General features: G+C 48.0%; 1 protein-coding gene across 5 annotated transcripts in view; it reads right to left on the bottom strand.

The window, feature by feature from the left end:
- Positions 1-24831, bottom strand: part of LOC119387959 (protein cordon-bleu) — a 205898-nt gene that overhangs the window by 52326 nt on the left and 128741 nt on the right. The window contains exon 1 of one of the 5 annotated variants that reach the window (XM_037655549.2): positions 347-435. The exons of the other annotated variants lie outside the window; for them this stretch is intronic. Coding sequence (XP_037511477.1) covers positions 347-366 — 20 coding nt within the window. The 5' untranslated portion in view covers positions 367-435. Of the gene's footprint in view, positions 1-346; positions 436-24831 lie in introns of those variants that run through there. 5 annotated transcript variants of the gene reach the window in all.

Raw genomic sequence — 24831 nt, 5'->3', positions numbered from 1 at the left:
CAGCGTAAGCGTAAGGCGAATCAAGTGAACTAACCTTGAGCAAGTCATTCGGGTGTGAACCTGGAGTGAATCAAGTGACAGTGTGCACCAAAAATAAATCAAGTGACGTAAGTGTAAAATAACGCATTGCAGTAAAATGAATTAAGAATGCCTCGCAGAGTATAGGCTTTCGCCTGCGATCTCCTTAGCGTTAGTTGAAGGGACCCGGTGACTTTTCACGTTTACTTATGTCGTTCACTTCCCCGAACAACCAAGACACCTCAGACACCAGTCACGGATGGCAATTTAAATATTTAGACTATCTGGAATATCTATACACCACCAGCAGTTCACTTCATGCACGTACCTTTCAAAGATATGGTTCATCCGACCAGTGCGTAACAACCATCGCTCAAAACATGAGCTTCATCAAAGCTTCTCTACAGTCAGTTTAGGCACAACGGTAAAGAGACGTCGGTGCACCTCACAGTAAGCTGCGGCTGTCAGCGTACAAAGGACGACAAGGCGATTCAGTGGATGAAATTTATACTACGCTGAACCTGACGTCGAAATGAGACACTCCTTCGCAGGGGTTAATGAACTCTCTCTACTGAGCACTGCCGCTAATGACGTTCATACAGCGCATCACCAACGCTATACAAAGAGCGACCCACTCGCACGACGAACGAGAACAAAATTTGCTTCATAAAAGCGCGCCTCAACTTTGCGAACCTGATACACGCGCGAGATGCAGACTAAAATTAAATTCATGCTTATATCTAGTTTCGCGCATGCGCTACGGTATAGAGATATCGACGTAATCGCCATGATAGGTGTTTAAAGGTATAATTAACACATTCGCGTGATTTTGTGTTTTATAGAGCCCCCATTAATCGTCACATTGATACTGGGTTCAAATATAAACAACTAAGTAAAGTCAAACGCTATCTACAACGTTACGCAAACCTGGTGAAGGCATTTCATTAGGTTCTGTACGTCCTCTGACCCATCGACAATGTGACCCCTGTATGCAGGCACGTGAAGTGCAGTCTATTAGTGCAACTTAATTGGGTTTCAGCTCTGTAATGAGACTTTAAATGGGTCCCGTGGTCACCGCACCGAACTGGCAGGAAATTTCGCAGCTATAGTATACTATACACTTGCTATGCCGTCGCACCTGCGTTCATTGACGCAACAGTTGATGTAGCTATCTGCAGTCCACAAAACATGACACAAAACATGACACACGACACGCGTCGCACAGAGTAGAAATAATGCTGACAGTATTTTCAAAAGTATATGCTCCATTTTCCTCTCCCAATACAAAACCGTAACGACAAACGGTCACACGATCCTTTGTTGTCACCATCGACGCAGACGCGAAATACGCGCACAAAAACTCTCTAGCCTGCTGGACTGAAACGGCGCAAAACAAGTTCCAGTTTTTAACCGAAGTACAAAGCGTCAGCCCTCAAGTGTCACTTTCTTGTTTTGTTAGTTGCAGAGACAGCGAAAACAAGGTGACGGTTATTAAACAACGATGAGCTACTTTAGTAACAGCCGTACAGCCCACATAATTTGCTCCAGAAACCTCCCGACTTTCTTAATTTCTAACTTTTCAGCTTCTCTTAACGCATTTCACATCGCGGATTTATTACTGCCTTGCGCGTACCAGCCCATTCCGTAACAACTGTCACAGGAGGCAACGCTATTCTCAATGCTCGCACTATATAAAGACATGGAGGGGCTGAGCGAAAATTTTCGCACGTGGAATTAACAGGTTACGTGACTCCCACTGAGAAGCCTTCGTTTGTTTGACCTTCTTAAATGTCGATTTCACCGCTGGGGTATATGGCGCCACGATAACGATGGCCAGGAAACAACAACAACAATCGCTTTTTGTGATAAGTGAGACGACGCTGGTAAACACAACCCGAAAAGCCCGTACGATATACAGGAAAAGCTTCCCATTCCCAGCGAGCTTGTTTGTGTGCAAGCATCTGCCACTAAGAGTGGACGGACGATCTGTCACCGCAGCTTCCGATATATGGAACACGAAAGCTTCCACAAAAAGGTTATCCGTGCGACGTATCTGGAACGAGGTAGAAAGTACACGGGAAATACCTGCGCAAGCGACACGGCAAAAGCCGACGCACAACGAAAGCAATAGTACTATGCGTATGTGTACCTACGCGTACACTATACGCGTTGGGAGCTGTTTTTCCGCTGCAGCGGCGACTCGCGAAAGGTCGCAGCGTCTGTTCCGACGCAGACTGGCAGGAACAGGAAATGGAAAAAAAAAAGAGACAACAAGGTCCCGCTTGTCTATGCTAGCACGCATGAGTGTGCGCCGTTAGCACGATTTGCCGTCTATAGCATTTGGAAGCAACATCGCCGATTGTGGCGATGTTTGGTCTGCGCCACTGCGAAAACCGAAACATGTCTCAATCCGTCTTTCTCACGGTGCCACGGCGCATGCGCCCTTCCCCTGGCGGGAAAGTCGTGAAACGCTGTGCTAGGGTCTCCGCACGCCTTTCGATCTCGGAGGTTTTTGTTCTGGCGACACCGGTTGGCCTGGATCACCCCGCAAAGCTCCCCCCACCCCCCTACGAAAACGGCAGAGGGCAGCACCGGAAAATGAAAAAGGCAGATTAAGCTTGGTCAACACAAGAGGTTCGTGTGAATGGCACTATAATGACACTCTTTGGCCACGACAGGCTCTTGCGTCATAAAGCGCCGCAAATCACCAATCAGCACTAAAGATACAAAATCTGCGCTTTTCCTGAAACACGCAAGCAATCTAGAAACAAAACCTAGAAACAATGGTTACCTAGCTGGACCCCCTACGTGGAGTCCCACGTTGGGCGTCAGGTATCATCACGCAAGCCGGTACGGGGTGCGTAAGCGCGATCGTGAACCTCCGCAATGTTTGTTTATTTATTTATTTATTTATTTATTTATTTATTTATTTATTTATTTATTTATTTATTTATTTATTTGAAGTTTATTTTTTTGATACAGAAAAATAAAAAAATATGGGAAGTGCACTATTTCTCCACTTATTTCTTCACAATCCGTCGCTTTTTAAATAAATATCTGCTTAGGAACATGTCGAACACAATATTTCGGGACAACTATTATCTTTTCATATAAGATTCATGTCGGTCAAGATCGCTCGAAATGTCTGACACCTATACGCTGAAAGTGACTGCAGCGCGACAGCAGCATCTGTGTGACGTAACACTCTATAGTTTGTATAACAAGCCCGCGAGGACGCGCGAAAGTAACAATTAAAGCTAAAAAATTATGTACAGAGAAAGAAAAACATTTTTGCACTAAGTCGCGCAATGCTGGGTCACGGCAGAGCTGGCGGGCACGTTTCCGCTTTTCTCGTTAACCATCTACACAGAGTGCTCCGGCGGTGATCGAGCGCGTGCCATTTCATGGCGGTGATAGTTTTCTATCTACGACACACGGCAAACCTCGACCATAACAGCTCTGCTGTAAAATACGAAGAACCAGACGCACATTAGGATTCCTATGCCCTGCCTAGAAGAAATGATGGAAAGAGAATTGTGAATGGGCTGAATGCAGGGAGAGGGATAACGTATACAGGCGTAGGTACAGCAGACAGGTATAGCGGATAAAATCTGTCCAAACAGTCAGCGGAGCCAATAGACCGCCTTCGGGAATCGCAGCGACGCCAGCACTGCCTTCCGAGCATTCTAAAATTAGTAAGGCCAGCGGGCAGCAATATACTGCAATGGCATGTCCCGCCTATATCACAGTCATTAATTCACTGCGATGCACTGCGGCAGGACACAGACCGCAGTCGCAGTCGTTTCATGCATGCTGACACATTTCACCAGCAAGATAAATTAGATCTCAATACCGATTGGACGCCTCTATAGCAGCCGAGGTTCCTAGTTTCCTACGTGCGTCAATCGACTCAATCGCGTGCCTGCAGGGTTTTCGATTCTCAATGGTTTACTATAGTCCGCTAACACTTCGCATACACTGCGATTTCCTGCGCGCAATGTATCCTGCAGTGGTAACCGATGGTCTATCTATCAGGCCATCTGTACTGAGCGACTGGCCTTGTTCAAGGCTCTGCATTCTATACGATGACAGGACACTAGAATGGTAGAATGACTATCTTCAATCTGGGACTGGCATACCAAATCTGTTCCAGGCGCTCCCATTCATCCACAAAACAACCAGGATGCAATTAAAAAACGCCGCGATTAACATGTAAAATAGCTGAAGAAATGGAACATGTATACCCGCATTGCAGTAATAAAATTAAATAAAGACAGCCCCAACCACTGCTCGCGGTTTTCTAAGGCTATAAACAGCCTGCCACACACACATTTAAAAAAAAAAGAAAACTCTCTCAGCCACGTTTCACATCAGTTCTCTTCATCTTAAGAGTCATAGTGGAGCATCTAGACGTAAACAGATTAATTATCGCAAATGAAGCAGAAAGGCTTTTCAAAAGTCCGGCCGTCTTACATTCAAGAGCGATAAAATAGCAGCGGGGCATGTCTGAAGGCGCCTCATTGTGGGCGCGATGACGAGCCTTCGTCCTTTCCTGAACATTTCACTGAAGGCAACGAGGCACCGTGACTATTGTGTGCAGCTCGAAAATTATGCGGCTCGAAATAAAAGAACGCGCGCGAGACGGCGCATAAACTCTTAGCTCGTCATCTCTCTCTCTCTCTCAAGATGCAGCAGCTGCAAAAGAAGTATACGGCGTCGAAGGATTTTTCTCGCGGTACAATTATGGGACGCAGCTGCTGCTAGCATGCGGGCATCTCGGACGGAGCCACAATTGCGTTGCGTGCCGACAATCTCTTGCTACGCACGTATGGAAACTCATGCGCTCTCCAATGCGTGCTCGCGGTGATCCCGTGCTGAAACAAAAGGACGCTGCCGCAGCCCGGTTATCGAGAGCAATCGCTGTCTCCGTCGCGAAATACACCCGCAATGCGCCCTCTATCGGCCCAGCGATATCGAGTGCGCCGATATCGTGTGATGATGTCGTCATGCGAAGTCACGTTATGTGACGTCATGATAACGTCACAAATTTCGGCGATGTGTCACGTCATGATGGCGTCACCTGGGATCACGTGATATTTTTTGGACCGTTCGCGTTGACGCCGACGCGTTTCATGAAGCGTCTAAGGATTTCGCCCTAATAAGAAACGTAAGAGAAAGGGTAACGGCACAAAGCTTTATATATAACTTTTGAAAGAATAACTGTAGCACTATGATGCGCTATGAACGGCATAAAGGTGACAGAGCGAGCACTAAAGACATAAAAAAAATAACTTGTTCTGTCACCTTGCGTAAGACGGAGAGGGAGAGAGAGAGAGAGCGAAAGAACGCAGGACGAACTTTAATGGAGTGGCGTTCGTCCTGTCAACTATATATGGCGTCCGTTGCGTTGCCGGCAAAGCTACGGTCACGACTTGTTCGAGTATGAACCTGACCTAGCCCGAGAACAAGGGCCACAAAACAAATCCCTGACAACTCTGTTTCCTTTTTATCCGGCTGGAAACGTCCGATTAAACTCCGTGAAGAAATTGACGGGCCAAACATTGCATTTCTTTGAACTTCTGTGCGCAAATCGGAGCGCAATTGCACCTGCGTAATGTATAAAAATGTCATCGTAGTGGCTCGAATGTGATCCCATTCCCTGGCAAAAATTAAAAAAAAATAGTCTCTGAACTTTCGTATATGAATGCTTGCTGTAATAAGGATGCAAATCAATCATTGCTCATCCATAAATAATTACGTATAGATCCGAATGGGCGCTATGAAAGGCGTGTGTGGCACCAACGGAAGCCGCGGCGCGAACTTGGCGTTAAAGCGCCCAACGAAGCCCCGTTGACGCCCATTGTTTCGAAATAAACGGTTCTGATATCCTCAAGGGCATACGTGCTCAACGGGCCGACAGGTCGTCACAGCCGCCAAGCCACTCAGAATAACGAACTTCGAAGTAGCAAGGACGAAGGGGATAAGGCTCCAGTGGGTCCGCCGGTCACGTACCCGAAAGGCTTGCGCTAAATACCTCGACGATAAACATGCATCGAGAGAACATAAGCCATGGAAGGCTTCCGTGAAACGCCGATACTCGAACAAAGAGATAAGTCAGAACAAAGGGGGTTGCTTGTACGGGGTGTATCGAAGCTGGATTTTACACGCAGGTTGCCTATATGACGCTGCTGTTCTCATATCCATTCAGTCCGCTCAGGTGCAAACATTTCATGGGAGCCTTGACAATATCACGTTGGTGACGGTTGGATCCGGCCAAGGTCCTAATACAGTCCAGCCAGCATATATCGAACCCACATATAACAAATTATTGTGTATACCGAACAGTTGTTAAATCATCTTTAATATATTTTTCGATGCATGAAGTATTTTATATATCGATTACCCTTATGATTTGATATATCAGGGTACGACTGTGACACCTTTTACAGACGACGACTGATGAATAAATGTTGACGAAAGTTCCATCAATGATTGGCTTTGCACAGTGCATCGCGGGCAGACACACAACACGTTGCCTCAGAAATATGAGACTTCGAATGTCTTCACCGTTCCAAGTTATTCACCGCAATCGCCATCCACATAGTGAACCCCTTCTCCCGTTCTCTTTACACCCGTTCCCACTTCTTAAACGCTGTCTAGAAGGTCATAACTTTGATGCAGGTGGATCTCTTGCTTTTCTACCACAAGAGATGTTTCTCCCTGCTGTTTCGCTTGTACGAACGTTAGCAGCGTTCGTATTCCCACCGCTGTGAGCTCGTTCAAAATTTAAACAGCCAACAAACATGCTACTTTTCGAGACTGTCGCGTAAAACTACACCGTCCAATATACACGTGAATTTCCTTCATTCTCCACAACAGGAGAAATGAATCTGAAGCAAGGCAGAAAGGTCACTCTGTGGAAAATGTTCTTTAGACTGCTAATCGAGATGTATATACGATCTAAACTGAAAAAAAAAAAAAAAGAGAAAGACAATCCAGTGCGCACTAAAGAGAGCGGGAAGTTGGAGATCCTCAAAGACTGCGCTTACGCAGCGGAGCCTTGAACCAAGCTGCGAAGGCTGCATTTACTGTTGCTACGCAACAGAGATGTGCGTGGAAGGTCGTGAAGCTTGTTAAATGCTTCGTGCGTGCTTGTGTTAGGATGCTTAATTTCTGCCGCTCTCATCTTTCTTTCTTTTTTTTTACAATTCATTAAATTCAGCCACGTAACAAAAAGGAAAAAACAAAAAACAAAAACACGAATGTCATTATATAGGGGCAGTTCTGACAGACTAGCAGCTGCGCGAATGAAGCGAACGAGCTTCGTTTTTTTTTTCCAATGCCACGCGATCAATTAAGCGCTTGGTCGCGAACGCGCCTGTGGAATTCCGCATGTCTCCTACCAACAGGAGTCTCCTATCTCTTCCATAAGAGAGAGTGCGAAAACAAGACCAATATGTGGGAATCTATGAAGAACGGCGGCAAGTAAATGTCGAGTATAAGTAGCAGAAGAGGGAAACAGTGAGCGCTCCACGCGCACAGGAAGCACAGCGTGACTGTACACTCTAAGAAAAAAAAAAGAGTATGGATGCGTTACACTCTTTTCGGCGAATCCTGACTAGCCACGTAAACCACTATCTTTAAAAAAATACGTTAACTCGCTTTCTTGCTTCCACGACTCTCCTACGAGAGTATAACGACCCCGAAAAAGAGTTCACGTGTCTCTTTAAGGAGAGTCATATACGTGGCAAGTCAGAACTCACAAAACAGATTATAAGGAGTCTTTTTTTCTTTTCTTAGAGTGTACAACTGAGAACTGAAATCGGCGTTCCTAAAAATTGCAGTAGCGCATGGAGAGTTTTCTGTACCATCGAGCGGAACCTGTGCAAGATCTGCCAGCGAGTCGCTGGCAGATCTTGCAAGGCTACAGATCCGCCCGGGGCCAGCAACATCCTTCTACTACTCCTTTTTCTGTGCCATCGACGGATGTGGCCACCTTCCAAGAAACATTCCTTTCAAAATACGTTGGACTAGAATACAGTCGGCTTAGTAAGGCCTATATATATATATATATATATATATATATATATATACGTCGCGCAACTACCAGCACGTGATCTGCTCTCCACGACAGTCTTGTGTCTTAGCGACTTTCTATTACCCTCAGATGCTGTGACTCACAGCGTAAAGGTTTATGCTTGCTCGGCGGGGCACGCGTGTATGCGCTCGTGCTCGCGCGCAGCTGCGGTGCCCCGGTCACGTGACCACTAATTGCATCAGGTACGCGCGCGCGCCTTCGTCGTCGTCGTCGCACGAAGCCCGCAACGCAGGCAGCGCGGCGTCAGCGCGAAGCCACACACGACGCCGCGGCAGCAGCAGCACGGGCGCGGTTTCCTAACCTCGTTTGCACTGCCGGCCAGGGACGGTCGGTCGACGCTGGCGAAAGGCTTCCGACGTAGACGCACAGATTTGGCAAAAAGAAGAGAACAACTCGCATACACGCCATAAGAGGCGCTGTGGAGCGAGCTCTGAGCTGTTGTATGCCGAGAGACGCTAAATTAGCTGTGTATGAAGCAGACAACAGTTAAAGATTAAGGTTTTCGAAGTAACGAGAACCATGTGCATCACCGCCACTGGTCATGCCCGCGGAATCAGGGGCGTAGCCAGAATTTTTTTCGTGGAAGGGGAGGAGGGGGTGTCCAACCACCGTTTACGCATGTTCGTGCGCGTGTTTGCATGTGTACGTGTATAGTATATACACATGCAAAACTGAAAAATTTAGGGGGGGGGGAGATTTGCACCTTCTCCCCCCTCGGCTACGCCAGTGCGCGGAATTAACAAAATAGGTGGCGCAAATGGCGACAACTTATCTCGCTTAGCCTCGGAAACGTAGCCGGCCTCTAATTAAAATTTTCAGCCTATAGTTCCGTTTTTGCGACCGACACATTATCCATTACCATTGAAGCTTCACGCAATACGAGAACAGAAATTGATATTTGCCATTGAGCCCATAACCCGCAAACTTTGGTCGTCTCGTGTACTTCGCAAAGCGGCCTGTCGTTACGACAACAAGCGCGCAAAGTAACCGATTTGATTTCCCTTTATAATTGGCGGCTACCCGCTAAAGGTGAGAGACCATCGAATTGCCATTAAAAAAACAAAAAAAACTTCCTTAGCTTTATACCTCGCAATCTTGCTTAGATATCGCTCTGTTTTCCTGCTGTTGATCGACCATGTAGCGAGAAGCGTTTTTCCTTAGCGACGTTTTCCCGCTAAGCTAAGCTCGGTGCGTCACAGAAGGCAAAACAAAACGTGCCAATTACTAAATATCTTGCGCATTCATAAAACGACCACAGTCGGTTGCACGGGGGGCCTTAGATATACTTCCCATCCTACAGAAACAACGAAAAATACGCATCAAGCGTCAACAAAGCGTCAACAAACTGAAAAGCTCCGGAGGGTCAGATTCCGCCGAGAAAAGTTGCTATGGCGCAATAAAAGAAAAACAACAAGGTCCGTATTGCTGACGTCACCGCTCGGAGAATGTCGGCGATTGAAACCCCTTCCCATCGGCTTTGCGTCTGTTGATACACACACACACACACACTAGGGGAAAAGAAAGAAAACGAGTTTTATCGCGACTAAATTTTCGACTGATATGCGGCCGACCTGAGAGGTCAGGGTCAATCGGCGGCCGGAGAAAGTGCCGCAGACCGCCAAAGCATGCGCGGGGAGTGCTCCTCGGGAATCGAGCGCTCGACCTTGACTGGACGCGGATTCTCCTTCCTCGGCCGTGCGCAAGGTCGCTGCCGTGGTGCGCCCGCCCACATGCGGCAGAATAGCCGCGCCATCGCCGCCCAGATTTTTTTTTCTTTTCCTCAAGCGTGGTCTCGCAAAGGACGCCTCCTCCGCCTCCTCCTTGCGTCGACCACGTACGCGAGAACCCAAGCGAGCGAGCACAAACGCACATACGCACGCGGTATAAAAGAGACAACACGTGTGTGTGTGTGGTGTGTGTGTGTGTGTGTGTGTGTGGTGTGTGTGGTGTGTGTGTGTGTGTGTGTGTGTGTGTGTGTGTGTGTGTGTGTGTGTGTGTGTGTGTGTGTGTTCGTACTTGGCCAATCCCACTCAGCGAAGCAGCTCGCGGAAAGCTCCCTTCGATGTATCGGCTGAACGGGAAAATAGTGCGCATTCAATTTACGTTTCCACGTGACGCCTGGCATAGTGAACACACGGGCCACAAAGAAAGAAAGAAAGAAAGAAAGAAAGAAAGAAAGAAAGAAAGAAAGAAAGAAAGAAAGAAAGAAAGAAAGAAAGAAAGAAAGAAAGAAAGAAAGAAAGAAATGTGACGCGTGACTTCGCTTGTTAGCATGCGGTTCACGTGCCTGCTCGTTATTTGCAACATCGCACGCCATAACCGACATAGCGCGTAACAATATCGATATTTTTTTTTCTCTTTCGTCGAGTATGTTTACTAAAAACATATAATGACCTTCATGAGAGGGAGAGCGTTAATAAAAAAAAAGGCACTGAAAGTGTAAGTAAACAGAGAGGAAGCAGACAGCGACCTGCCTAACGCGATAATGCCAAGTGGCGCGGAAACGCGGGCTGTCTTGCGTCTGTGACATTCATGGCACCACGTTTAAATTTAGGCGCCGACAGAAAGAAAGTTGGAAGAAAGAAAGGTGCTGCTAGGCGTACTATGACAATGAGAGTTCTCTATATACTGTCGTCACTTTCGAAAGTTATGCTTACAAACAACGCTCCCTTATTGCATCTGCATTTTTAGCCAAAACAAACGTGGTTGGCAAATAGAGTCGCTGTAGAAGTGCCGCCGAATGATAAACATCTGCGAGCCGGTGATCACATTTATGTCTTTCCTCCCTGCGTGTGCTTCTAAGGCGAGCCTTGAGTGCCTCGTTGCGCGGCCCCTTGAGCGAAATTCGGCGGGCGAATGAAGCGGTACAAAAACCCACGTGATCTAAATCACCAATGACGCCACGCTGCGACGTCATTTTGACGTCACCGCGCGAAGGCACAATGCTGTCATACATCGCAGGTATTTGTGACGCCATCATGGCGTCACATGATGTCGTCATCGAATGATGATTTGTGATGACGTCGTGGCATGGCGTCGTCGCTTGGTCAAAGGCGGGCCGATACCAGAGGTAGCGCAGCACTACGTGAGTTGCTGAAAGCTTCAACGGGGAGGAACAACGTAATCTACTGAGCACTTCGACATAATTTAATTGGTGTCGTTCACACTGCGGCTTTTTATGTCTTGAAAGGAGTCTAGTTCCCGATTCTATAACTTCACGCATTACCAAGTTGAGCACGTTTTCGTGTTACAGAGCCTAACATGCTGCCCAACTTTTTCCCCGTTATATGCCTGTCATAAACAGGAGAAAAATAACTACCACGTGACAAGTGTGCGGAAGTACAGAATCCAAACGTATATCAGCACGAATCCTTCCGCACACGTTTCCTCAACTTGATATAAGGGCGGAAATAACACGCGGAAATCTCAGAAGGATATTTCCGTATTACGTTTATCTACTCGAACCGACACCAGCAGGAAACGTCGGTTTCAGAGGCTCGGAAATTGCAACTATGCGATAGCAATTTACCCGCTAAAGGGGGCACAGTAAATGTAGGCGTAAATTCATCGCCCAAACGCTCTCTTTCTTTCTTACCTCATATACATACAGCCATTTGAAATGTCTTCACGGGTGCGTTACAAGAGCTGATATGTCATCGTATGCTTATCAAAGAGCCAATTCAGGGCACGTTTTGAGTCAATCAAGCTGGCTATAGCTGTTATGCTATCACGCTTTCGACGCAACTCCATCGCCATGCTTTCTTTTATTTTGATTTCTTTTCCTTTTTTTTCTTTTTTTTACGTCTACATACTGCTATTATCTTTCGTTCTAAACTGCTACACAGACCCGGCACCTAAACAAACCCCGGAACACAAAGAAAAGCTTTTGTGGATTCGGCACATAAGGCGCCTTTTAGAGAAAGCACCTTTTGAAACAGGCCCGGCCGCCTAATCGTCGCACTTTCATGGCCAGTTTTAACTATCAAAAGCGAACTTAAAGCAGTTTGTCTGTATAGTCCAGGAGTATCATACATGGAGTATCATGGAGCTACACATATGCTTCATATTGCTCCGTCGTTAACATTTTGCAAAATAGAGCTGTACGAACCATTGCATCAGTACCCAAGAATGCACCATCGACTGAAGTTTTCAGAAATCTCAACATAATGCCTTTTAATATGGCTAGGCAATACAAAAGCGCAACATTAGTACACAAAATAACGAATAAAAACATGCCCCTTCACTCATCAGTCTTAATAAAGCCTAGAGGTCACACTCGACAGGCGGAACAACTAAACCTTAACCGGCCGATAGTCCACAATGTTTACGGCCGTCGAACAGTATCCTTTGTTGGTGCAAAAATCTGGAACAGTATACCTACCCTAATTAAATGTCTGCCAAATATGACGCAGTCGCTCAGGAAACTCTTCCTATCGGCGAGTTACCAGTCACCATATTGATATCGAACTAATAACTCTGTGTACATGCACATTGATTCTGTTCTTTTTTATTAATTTTTTTGCATTATCGTATTTTAAAATGTGATTTGTGATTGAATCTTATATATCAACATTGTACTCGCTAAATAAACCACAATATGCAATGTCTGTAACGGATCCTTAACTAGCCATATCGGCTACGGATCCGGATGTTCTCGCAGCAATTTTTGTAAATCATTTCAATGAAAATAAAAACATTCTTCTTCTTCTTCTTCTTCCTCTTCTTCATATCGCTCCTAAAATTCGTACCTGTGCGTATGTGTGCATAAGTATAACCACTGTTTCAGTGTACTCGCATACGCACTGTACAAATTTTACGCCGAAGAAAGTGTAAGAAGAAAGCATATATAAGAACAAACGGTGCTCGCCTTGCGATTTCAGCGACAACGAACTGTGGCAGAGTATAGAGCCCCTGTATTTCCAAATTGAACTGTTTACCGTGCCGAAACTACAGACAAGGTGGGTTATGAAAAATGGCAAAGCGGAGCGCTTCGCGATTGCTGGCATCCTATACCTGGTTATCAGCGTGCACTCGAAGCCAAGCATACACGAGAGTGCATACCGCACTTACTTCTGAATTCACGTTAAGGCAACAGTTTAATAACGGAGGCATAACAGAGGCAACGGGCGCACACATGCACTGCGTGGACGAACTAAACACACGCGCCAAAATTATGCCAGAGAGCCGCGCGAGCGGTTCTCCATCTTCGTCGCCGGGACACCCTCGACTGCGCCCCAGCGCGTCCTTCTTCCGCGTGCTGTGGCGGCGGCGATGGACTGACGTCAAGGAGCGGACCCGCTGGCGCAACGCGGCATTGACCTTGGCGGATGCCGCGCCGCCGTCCTCCCAGGTCAGATCGCAGCCGTCGTCGTCGACGGTCGAGAAGCTGCTGCGGCGCTCTCGCCGATCAGCCACCGCGAAGCGAGAGGCCTCCCCTACGTACACACTGCTACTGCGGCAGGCTTCTCGTGCACCGCGCTGTATGCAGACAAGGCGTACCGGAGGGAGCGGAGGGGCGCTTCATTTGAATGCACCCCCACGTTCACCCATCGCAGGCGCGCGCGCGGTCGTTTTGTTGACTGCTGCCTCGATTGCGATCGCAGGCGGTGATCCACCGGGCGCGAGACGCTAAGGGAAATGCGCAAACACGCCTTGCACATTATACGGAACAAGGGGGAGCTATATCATAATGAGATATACGAAGATATGCGCTGTTTATACATATATAGGGTATAGACCCCCCACCTACCCCTCTTCTCTATGAAGACAGTCCATTCATGGGCCTCTTGCTCCAACATTCTATAACAGGTGTGACGTTGACAATAACTACTAGCCGAATTCAACTATCCAATTTACTCGCATACTACCAGCACTAACAGGACTACCAGTGTTGCCCAATCTTGGCTATTGACCGCTACAACAGCAACACTGTATTCGTCAAATTTCAATCCAATCAATTTTTAACCGCTTTTTAAAGCCTGTCCAAGCCCAGCAAGAGCTGTTATAAAGATACAGGCGCGTTTTCGTTGAGGATGGTTGAACTTCATGAAGCAGGACACAAGCAACACGACCAGCTTAGCACAGCAACTGAAGGACTCTGGTCAAGTATTGAAAGACCCTGGCGCAACATATAATGACGGGCAACGCACTAATTTTAGACCACAGTGACCTGTAGCCCAGCAATTCACATTTTACATATAACTCTCGAAGCACGCGACCCACTCGAGAGTTAATAACTGCGCATTATATAATTACGACCAACGTATACATGCTGAGCATGGCTTTCCTCGATGCACGGGGAAAGTAACACGCACTGAAAGGCTCACTCTGGGTCTATACACGACCGCAGCAGTGTCTTCGGAGACGCCAAATACGCACACGCCAGTGCACTGTCGGTGAATGCGATTATACTAGCTGTAAGTAACTGCGTCCCGTCCTCCAAACCGTTCTCACGCAGTGATACCGGCTTCATCTGTTGCTCGAATCGCATCGGGAAACAAAATAATCAGAATGATCGCCGCCGATGTTTCATCGATACGAAACCGGCTGCGGCTTTACACGTCGTCACAACAGCTGCGCTCCGGGCAGAATGACTGAAATAGCGCCACGGAGTTATGCGCTCCCCAAACACGTGTACAGAAAAAATTATGCCCCGTAAGGCAACTTCAATGCGTGTACTCCTAAAGAAGCGTTGTCTCTTAAAGTCTGAATGTTTTTTCTTGCGTATAGAAAAGCATTCGTATTGCAGTTAGAAAAGCTTGTATGCGAGCTGAGAGCATCCAAAATTACTCTCACACCATTTCACTGTGCCTCAGGTGAGATTCATGTACTCTAGATTTAAAAAAGTATTAATACACGAAGCTTCTATCACTATATCAGCACTGTCTTATTGTAACTGTGTGTTTCCGCGCTAAACAAACTCCTACTTGGCAGGCGAAAGTGGTCTCTGAGTTTGTGACAGTCTGCAGAACATTCGATAGTTCATACATCGTGATTTCAATTTATGCGGCCGACTGGATACAGCCGCGCGAGTTTTCTTCAGAAGCGTTCGTGGCGACACTGACACAGCGTTTTTTTTTTTTTCCTTTTCTTTCTTTTAAGATGGCCACATGTGACACCCAAGTTAATATTCCTCCCATCTGAGCTTCCTTTTAGATTCATAGTCCGAAATGACGGCAACGTGCTAGAAGAGCGTACAATCTTTTAAAACATGCCTGAATTATAGCTTTTACATGGTCGGATTAACGTAAGAGTGACGTTCAGTCTGAAACGCTGAGTACGCGCGGTTGGTCAGTACTTGATGATTCTTGCGGAAAGCATTTGTCTCACATCACTTCCATAGTTTATGCTTCAAGAACAATTAATCGGGCGGTCAAGTTTGACACAAAGGTCTTTGTTTTCTAAGTTTTCTAGTACTTAGGCGTTCCTGACTTCTCAATCGAGAACCAACGTTAGCGATCTCCTTGAACGTCACTGACGTCCAGTGCAACGCTACACGTCCTCGAAGCAGTCTGTAATAGCCAGTACCAGTTTTTAGTTTTCTTCTGAACGTACGGACCGCTTTTAACACTACACCTATACAGCCCTAAATTCAACCGCACCTAGACTCTCTCACGTCTTCTAGTTGGCCTGAGGCGTTCATCAAGGATTACGCGCGCCGACATTATATCAGCACTACACAAGCAAGAGTTTCGCCGTGTGCGACATAAAAAAAAAAAACTTTCCCGGTTGCGAAGGACAATCCGCGCGTTCGCTCTGGACTACTAAACAGCGGCAGCGACGTAATCAGCGAAGACCTCGGCGCAAACAAGGGCGGCGGGGTCAAGCGCGAAGTAATTAGAGACGCAACATGCCGTGAATTACTGTCGAGATTAACAATCGCAGCTATACGACGGGCCTGATGCCAAGAGATGCGAGCTACAATGCGCGCTGGACCGTGTCCTTGCCACACGCGAAATTCATCCGGTTTTTTGCAGAGTACGGCACCGTCCTCCGGAAATGTCGCAAGCGCCTCTCAATGGCTATCTGCCTGGACGGTCCTCCACGTAAGGCGGGCCCTTGAATACGGAACCTGAGAAAATGAGTGATAACGTTGCGAGGATGTCGTGGAAAAGGCGCGCGTAGAAGACGATTTGCTAATGCGGTCGTCGTTTTTTTTTTCCTCGTCACAGTGCGCAATTTCCATTCGTCAGAAATTCTAATAGGGCTGATTAGCGAGTGTACCCTCTCTACATGCCAGAGTATTACCGTCTACGAAGACTTTGTGATGCTACTCGGCCGCCGACAGACCGACCGGCCGCGTCGACCAACAAACCAACTGACTTATACTGACTCAAGGACGGGAGGCATGGGCTCCGCTGTTGCACGCGTTTATGTGACCATGTGTGAACTTCACCACAGCTCTACCAGCCACATTTAGTCGAACAAAAACTCAGCTGACAAGCGCTGAATAGTCCAGAGTTTAAATGACCAGCCTTCAATAGACCAGTATTGCAGCAGACTCGAGTTGAACAGACAACACACTACAGCTAAAGTGAGCAGAGATATCAACCGAAGTAACAAAGCTACGCTGAAACTGGGCTTAGCCGACCTAATCGGACGTTGAAAGGACGGTTCACTCAAAACACTGAGCTTAAGTGGACTGACTGGAGCAGGCCCGTAGCCAGAATTTTTTTTTTTTTTTTTTTTGGGGGGGGGGGGGGGCGCCTTGCTCAAGGCCTTATCTATTTTAGACAAACACCTATTTGCATTGTTTATAGTTCGGCAAAACACCACCTCCATCAAAATTTCGAGGTGGGGGGGAGGGGTGACCGGGCCCCTAGCCTCCCGGCCACGGGCTGGATTGGAGAAAAGCGGTTTACTGACGGACTATGTATAACTGATGCATCACTCGATATTTTCATTCGTCGTTTGATTCGGTTCTACACTAAATACTACATCAGTGGAGTGTGCAACAACGGCACAGTGCACAGGGCTCCGTATTAGTTTTTTTCCAGCTGGCCCTGTGCCTTAAATCCGCGTAATCTCGCGTGATATTACGCGGTATAAAGACTCGTATTATCCCGCGCAGACACATATCCTAATGAGGTTACGGTTACGGGCCCATGTCAAGATCCTAAAAGAGTGTAACTACACATAGGTGCACGCAAGGTTTTTTACGTTACGCCGTTGTCAAATACTGTGGTCAACACGAAGAGCTAGAGTATCCAGGGACCAATCCACGAACGCGCGGCTACGCGTATAAAGCTTCACGCTTTGGTCCTTCCTCAATATCGGCGTCCTGGAGCAAATCCCTGAAACTGAAAAACAATAAGCAAACAATAACGATAATGTCGTTATTGCCCCGTAATGAGCGATAGTATCGATGTGCAAGAGGTTCAAGTTCATAATTTTCGTTTGCCAACGACACGGTCGTAGTGGCGGCGGCATTTCTAGAACAAGATAGAAAGGTAATCTCGTATAGCTTCCCTTCAATTGCCATGTGCCCTTCGGGAATAACTGAGAGGCTCCATCGAGAACGCTTATGCGAGAAGTAAAAGTGTGCGCGTTGCTTGCAGCGGTACGCTTTCGAATCATCACGACTCGTGCCACCATTTTCTTCGTTTTCTCGCCTCTATAGCTGACGAAGTGAAAACAGCGCGCGCGGGGTCGGTCAAGAAGACGGCCGGCGGCGGTATTCTAATTTATCACGGCCCGGTTCTTCGTTGGCTTCTGTTCCACTCTCCATCGTATACAGCTCCACCAAAGCACCTTGGGCGCCGCGACCCATGCACCTAATATACTACGCCTGGCGCTGCCAACCACTACGGGGCATACATGGGCTGCTCGAAGCTACCGCTTCGAAAGTTTTTTTGCCTACTCCGCAAGTGGACTAGAGAGGCGAGATACGTTTGCGAAGATCCAGTATACACCTACCCCCCCCCCCCTTACATCGTCAAGGTCAGGGAGAGAAGCCATCCCCTCAGGCAAAACTGCGGTCACGGGCGATCGGCCATTCGAGGTGTAGTGGCCGCCGCTTGCTGATCTGGCTGCGGCCTGAGAGGACCAGTTTGTCCAAGCAACAGGCAGTGCGAGTAGATATGTGTGTGCCTGGAGAGCATTTGCCCAGTGGCGGCACCTATAAATAGTCGCGCCGCGTGAACACACACACACACACACACACACACACACACACACACACACACACACACACACACACACACACACACACACACACACACACACACACACACACACACACACACACACACACACACACACACACAGTACATACACGGCGATCTCAATTGCGTTTGCGCCTCGAACAGCAAGCAGCATGCATGGAGAGAGACAGGTCCCCGCGTGTGACACGATCTGGTTTCGTTCGGGACGAGACGCATTTAATGGCCGAGACAGCGTATACACGCGCACGACGATTTTGGGAAGAAACGGGTTACGGTCGTGTAATAAACTTTGCGTGCTCAGACTCTCGTTTCTCTTTCTTTTAGCGCCACATTCGGCATCTCTGCGGCGGAATCGTTGCGAGCGCGTACATATATATAAAGGAATCAAAGCTATACGCACGAGATGTATGCGAGATATGTATACACACTCGTCGATTACGGGGCGAATTGCCGATATTACCCTTCCCCTCTTTCGTGCTCCATTTTTGGAAGGTGTCCGAGCGTAACAAATGGGCGGGTCGCACGTACGCGCCATACAACCGGCATTATAGCCTCTTATACCGTAATACCGCAGTCGGCCCCCTCGACACCTTTCTGTAAGTACATATATACTGGATCCACAGAGGCCCTGGCAAGAAAAATAAATAATTAGAAATGCTAGCCCGATTCCAAATGCCGTTTCTTTTTATATCTCTACACGCTTCGGTCAACGCTATAGCCTAACCTCACTTTGCCTTGCCTCGTAGCTCTAAGTCAGGATTGGAAATTATCGAATGCGCCATCGAAAAGCAGGTTCGTTTGATTCGATCGCCCGCCACGGCGCGCATGCGCGTTAGGCACCATTAGGAACGCCCTTGTTTTCCTTCTTTACCTAACGTATAGTGTATAGTGTACGTTATACGGAAAGCGCATAACGTACCCTTGCCTATTTGATCTCTATCCGCTTTTAGTGGGCAGCGAACGCTTTTTGATTCCCATTTTGTCAGTTGGATCGCGTACTCTGCGCACGGTTCAGTTTTGTCGCGAATCATAGACGAGAATAAGTGACAACGCGACATGGACGAAAAGCACGCTCTCAAGACGCTCTCAAGGACTGAAAAAAAAAATGGTTTCGTTGACGTACACAGACTGTAAGTACCCGTCATCAATAATCGATAGGCACAAGTGTATGTACGCCTAACAGCAAAAGTCTACGGGACGTAGGCACCGAATACAAATGCGGATTTCTGCTCTATTACTGTGTAATGCTTCTTATCAAGCTGGTGACCGTATAGGTTGCAATTCCAACTACGGACTAGTACATTTATTTGGAGGTTACGTTCCCAGACAATTCAAAACTGTAGCTTTCTCGAACATTTTGCTTCCAGCGAGCTTTTTTGCTGTTGAGTGTAGTTTCATGCGATATAACATTGACCTCAAGCTGCCCCGCCACGGTGGTCTAGTGGTTATGGCGCGCGACTGCTGACCCGAAGGTCGCGGGATCGAATCCCGGACGCGGCGGCTGCATTTTCGATGGAGGCGAAAATGTTTGAGGCCCGTGTACTTAGATTTAGGTGCGCGTTAAAGAACCCCAGGTGGTCAAAATTTCCGGAGCCCTCCACTACGGCGTCCCTCATAATCATATTGTGGTTTTGGGACGCCGATATTATTATTATTGACCTCAAGCTATAACCGTTGTACCAAAGGCGACAACTTCTGACGTTTCGACCTCACCGAAACGTTGACATTCCAACATATTTCAAGCAGACCAGCAAACCTTCACTAGACGGCCTGGCCTCTTGAGGCATGTAAACTCACTGTTACAGCAGCTTGAATGCCGACTAAATGTCACCTGCATGCCCGAGGCACTGCATGTCTTATTCCACCGAGAGAGAGAGATGATAAGGAAAAGGCGGGGAGGTTAATTCAGGCTGGGAAAACAGAAAGGGGACTGAACGAGAAGGGGGAGAGGTCACACAAACCAACAGGGAAAAGGAAAAATAATGGATCGAGGAAAACGTGGACGCGAGAAAACAAGGAATTAATATAAGTGTACCGACACACAAGATCACACACGCCACTTGACGTACTCCCGAAGGCCTCGCGGCTACTCCCAATGCACTTCTAGCCAAGGACACTTTCAACGCGGCCACCAGGAAAGGGGGCGCGAACAGTGAGTGAGTCTGCATAGCTGCAGGGGAAAAAAATAAATAAATAAATGGGCCGCCAGGAGCTTCTTCCTTCTATGCAGCGTCGCTCTCATCGTTACGCTAACGACCGTGATCGTAATAATCGATCAGAATTAGGTCCCGCACTCGGCCACTGCATGCTGCAAATGCGAGATATCCCGAAGCTATACGGACAAGATGGAGCATTTCGGGGCTTGATTACGACATCAACGCGGCGGCACACAACGCATCGCCGTCGTTACATTAACGTCGTCAGCAGCGCTGCGGTCACTCGTTTCTCGAGTATTTTCTCGCTCTCTTTTTTTTTCTTTTCATCCTTAAAGCTCCTAGCAACAACGCCCCATACCCTCCAGGTTTCGCAGTCAGGCGATGCTTCTTTTTTCTTCCTTCACGGAGGCGTGTACACGCGTGAGCCTATTCAAACAAGGCCGCGCGCGCGAAGTGAAAACGAAGTCGTGCGGGCCAGCAACGCCGCAGAATGCCGCTTTCAAATAAGACAATGCCTGAGAAAAAACACGCAGCGCCGGCCGGGCTCGCGCATGCGCCCTGATGCGAACGCAGGCCGCAACGACCGCGCGCTCTCATTGTAAGTGAGAGAACAACACCGCAGACTACATACAAGACTCGAAGTGGCTCAGCACCTGTAGCGACCGAAATGCTCCCCGAGCATAATGTAACTACTGAACAATGCCTGCAGTTTTTCATTTCTGAGGTGCTATATCGTTTCCCCTGCCGCAATGATCCAACTTTTTCGTCATGTGTTTCTATCCTCTCCACACTAACATAAGCGAATCACTAAGCGCTTGTCAGAGTTAAGAGTATACCCGGGAGCTTCCAGAACTTATAAGAAACCGCTTTATTCCAGCCAAGCTCGAGCTATACAAACAACGAAGATGAAGTTGTCTCACTGATGATGATACATACAATAATAATAATAATTGTAGGGGTTTTACGTCCCAAAACCATGATATGATCATGAGATCCTCCGTTGAAATCCGGCCGCCGCGGCCGGGATTCGATCCCGTGACCTTCGGGTCAGCAGTCGAGCACCATAACCACAACACCACCGCGGCGGTTACGAAGATATACGTAGACGACAAGGCGTGCGAGTGATGATGATATGTAGAGATGATGAAAATGAAAGTAAGTCACGTATCACACTGACACCAACGATATTTTCATAGCTCATGGACAACGCCTTGAGCAAGCTTTGGTCAGCGCTGAGTAACTGCCCTAACGCATCTATGTATCCGGTCATCGGATGGTAACAGCTAGTGAGAGTAAGGCTCGGTATACAGGCATGCAATCACCTCGATTTGTGACAGACCACTACTTCACCTGTAACCGCCAACTAGGCTTCTCTCTGAAACAGGCGGTGCGTACAGCTGTCCCGCACAGTGAAACTTTCCTAGCGCTTTATCATGCATGCTAATTGACATTACCTCAAGAGCTTTCTAAATTATTTATAGCACATAAACACCGTACGTCATAGACAGATAATGAAATGAAGAAAAATAAAGGAAAATTAAGGTGTTTGACGGCGACAAATGTTTGTATGAAACCACGGGCGTCGACTTTTGGGTACAGGAAGTCATGCGCTGCTGGCATACAGTAACAAGCCTGCATTACGAAGTGCCTAAAACATTCAGTATAGTTCGTTATGCGTGCCACTTCGCTGTAAACGGTTGCGCACAGTAACGCTCGCATTATAGCTGGCGCGCATAAGGAATCCTTCGCTGTGCGCGAGTCGTTTCGTTGTAGAATAGTTGGCGCGGTGGAGGCGTTCGATTGTGCATTCAAAGCCTGGAGCCGCGTGAAAGCTCAGAAATCGCATGACTTTCTCTTTTTTTTTTTTTTACAGCGAACAAAATGATGATGATCATTACGGCGATGCTCGAAATGGGTAATCGCGCGCATTTCAAATCTAGCAGCGGATTTTCGACACCACGTGATCTCGCTAGCCAATCACATATACTCGTGCACTCGCAGCTTCGCACTTCGCGACTGTTTTCACGGCGTGGAACCGGCTGAAAATATTCTTTAGATGCGAAGCATCTTATGGCGGAGTTCAATCTGGTGGTGTGCGGCGTGACCACCCTTACTGCGCATGCGCAATCCCTCTCAACACACCTCCTCTCCCCCTCTCCACTTCCCCTCCCTCCTATCTCACTCCCCCTCCTCGTTTAGATAAAAGGTTCCCGTTAGGTCGTACACACGCTCAGTCCCTGCGCCGGCTGCGCCGGTGTCATGAGTTCCAACGTCAACGTCGGCGCCAGTTGCAGTAATACCTTAACGCCTGCCGAGATCGCGGAGCAGCGGAAGGCTCAACGCGCCGAAGCGCAACGTAAACGTCGGCAAGCGGACCCCGAGCTCCGGGCTAGGGAAGCTCAGCGCAAACGGCAATGTCGGCGGGAAACTGCTACGAATGAAACGCGGGCTCGACATGCCGAAACGCTGCTTCGCATCGCCTTATGGTCCCCTTTAGCGGGAGATGGTGTAATTTTTAACACGAAAGTGTTTTATGCCGGGGTCCACCACGGCTCCACGACGTATTTCTGTCACGGATATGACGCTGTAAAATATAAAGACTAACAGTGGGCAAAGAAAAAAACCAGAAGAAAAAGTTTTGTCACCGGGAATTGAACTTACGACCCCTCGCTCCGCAGCGCGAAACGATTCGGCCACGGACGGCACGTTGTTCGCAATGCTAACGGCGAGCTTTTTATATACACCATTTGCCGGTGGCGGTACTCAGAGATCGGTGTTACAGCGCGTTTTCGTTATCACTAGCGAGATGGCGCGAAGGGTTCGAAGAGCGCGCTTTGAAGGCCGTCGCCGTTGCGACGAGCGCCCGCCTCTACAGGGCGTTGTCGCTCGTGCGTGCGCTTATCTCGTGATCGCAGTGGTTTGTACGTCTCGCGTTGAGGGCACGAAGGTCACTTGGCTCACTGCAGCGGCCGCTTTTGCGAAAGGAGCGTGGTGCTCACGCAGAAATAAGTTACAAATGTGACAGTTAGTTCGCTCTTATCCTGTGTATGTTCAGTTCCGTGCGTCCTTTCTGCTTGAGCAGCGCGTTGCAAGTTTCGAGCTGCTTGCCGTTCTTCGCGTGACATTACAATTTGTTGCTTTAGCATTCATTCCTTCGCTCTTGGGGCGAAAGAATGCTCAACAAACGCTCAACTGCGTCTGTGAAGACACGTTTCACTTTCGTGTTCATACCGATTCCTATGACAGAGGGATCAGCCATGCTTTTTAACCAACCTTACGAACGCTCCATATAGCGTTGCACACAACATGACAATGCGACCACCTGCTGCTATGTACTGCGCCATGTCCGCAATCCAGCTTCTCGCGAGCAAACAAGCACCGCGCACGAGCTGTGGGAGGTCGGCGTATATAGTTCAGTGTGCGCCGTTATCTGCGCCCATTTCCTTTCGCGCTGTACACGCCGCAGTTGGGAACCAAGCACCATCGGAATGCGGAGCTGTGCGACAGCTCAGCATGCTGCAGCGACCCTCGCGAACCGGAGCATGTCGCGAGAGTTGTGCGACGCTTCCGTCAGACTGACGTAAGTAGTACGTCTGTGAAACAAGTGCGCGCGCAACTCAGCATTACTGTTGTACAGAGCGAGTCAACAAGTGCACATTCTACAAACTCGATGTGCGCAATGTGCAGCTCCCGTTCGCAGCCGTAGAAAACGCGAGCGTTAAATAATTGATCGCATATAATCTTTTAAATCGCCGAGAAGCTCCGCAAACGTCAGGCTATAATGCAGTTCCAACACAGAGGGTTAATCTGACAGCAAAACCAAACCCGAGCTAATAAAAACTAGCGCATACATCCGATGCATTGGGAGAGCGTAAAAGGGAACAAAAGGAGCCAGGAATGGTGATTGCGACGATGACCATGACTTGTGAAATGGGCCAATAAACAGTGGATACGTATAAGAGTAGAATATACAGCGGCTGCAGTACACGATTGATGCGCAAATAGCAACGACTTCCTCCCCTCTCTGGAAACCACCGTAAAGTCCAATTTCGTTATATCAGTTAAATCCGTCAGCACGCTTCGTTACAGCGAAGCTGCGAGGGGAAATGACCTAGTCCCCATCCACGGAGCCACTGAGCGTTCCGTTTTCAAAGTCAAAGCACACGAGTCATACTCGAGTACGTTGTTTGTGGAGCGTTGTAAATGAAGCTAGCCCTAAATGACATTTGGACCTGTCTCGCGAGCTTAAAATAAAACTAAACCGTCGTTCGCGCGTGTACGTGTGTGCATGTCGCGTCGCATTATCTCGGCGCCGCCACCGCAGACGACGGCGGAATACCTCGTGCTTCATTCGCGAGTGCGCCAGAACGCATTGTTCTGCGCGATACGGACAACC

Source organism: Rhipicephalus sanguineus, chromosome 3, assembly GCF_013339695.2.
Source record: "Rhipicephalus sanguineus isolate Rsan-2018 chromosome 3, BIME_Rsan_1.4, whole genome shotgun sequence".
NCBI lineage: Eukaryota > Metazoa > Arthropoda > Arachnida > Ixodida > Ixodidae > Rhipicephalus > Rhipicephalus sanguineus.
This window is presented reverse-complemented; position numbering and strand designations above follow the sequence as displayed.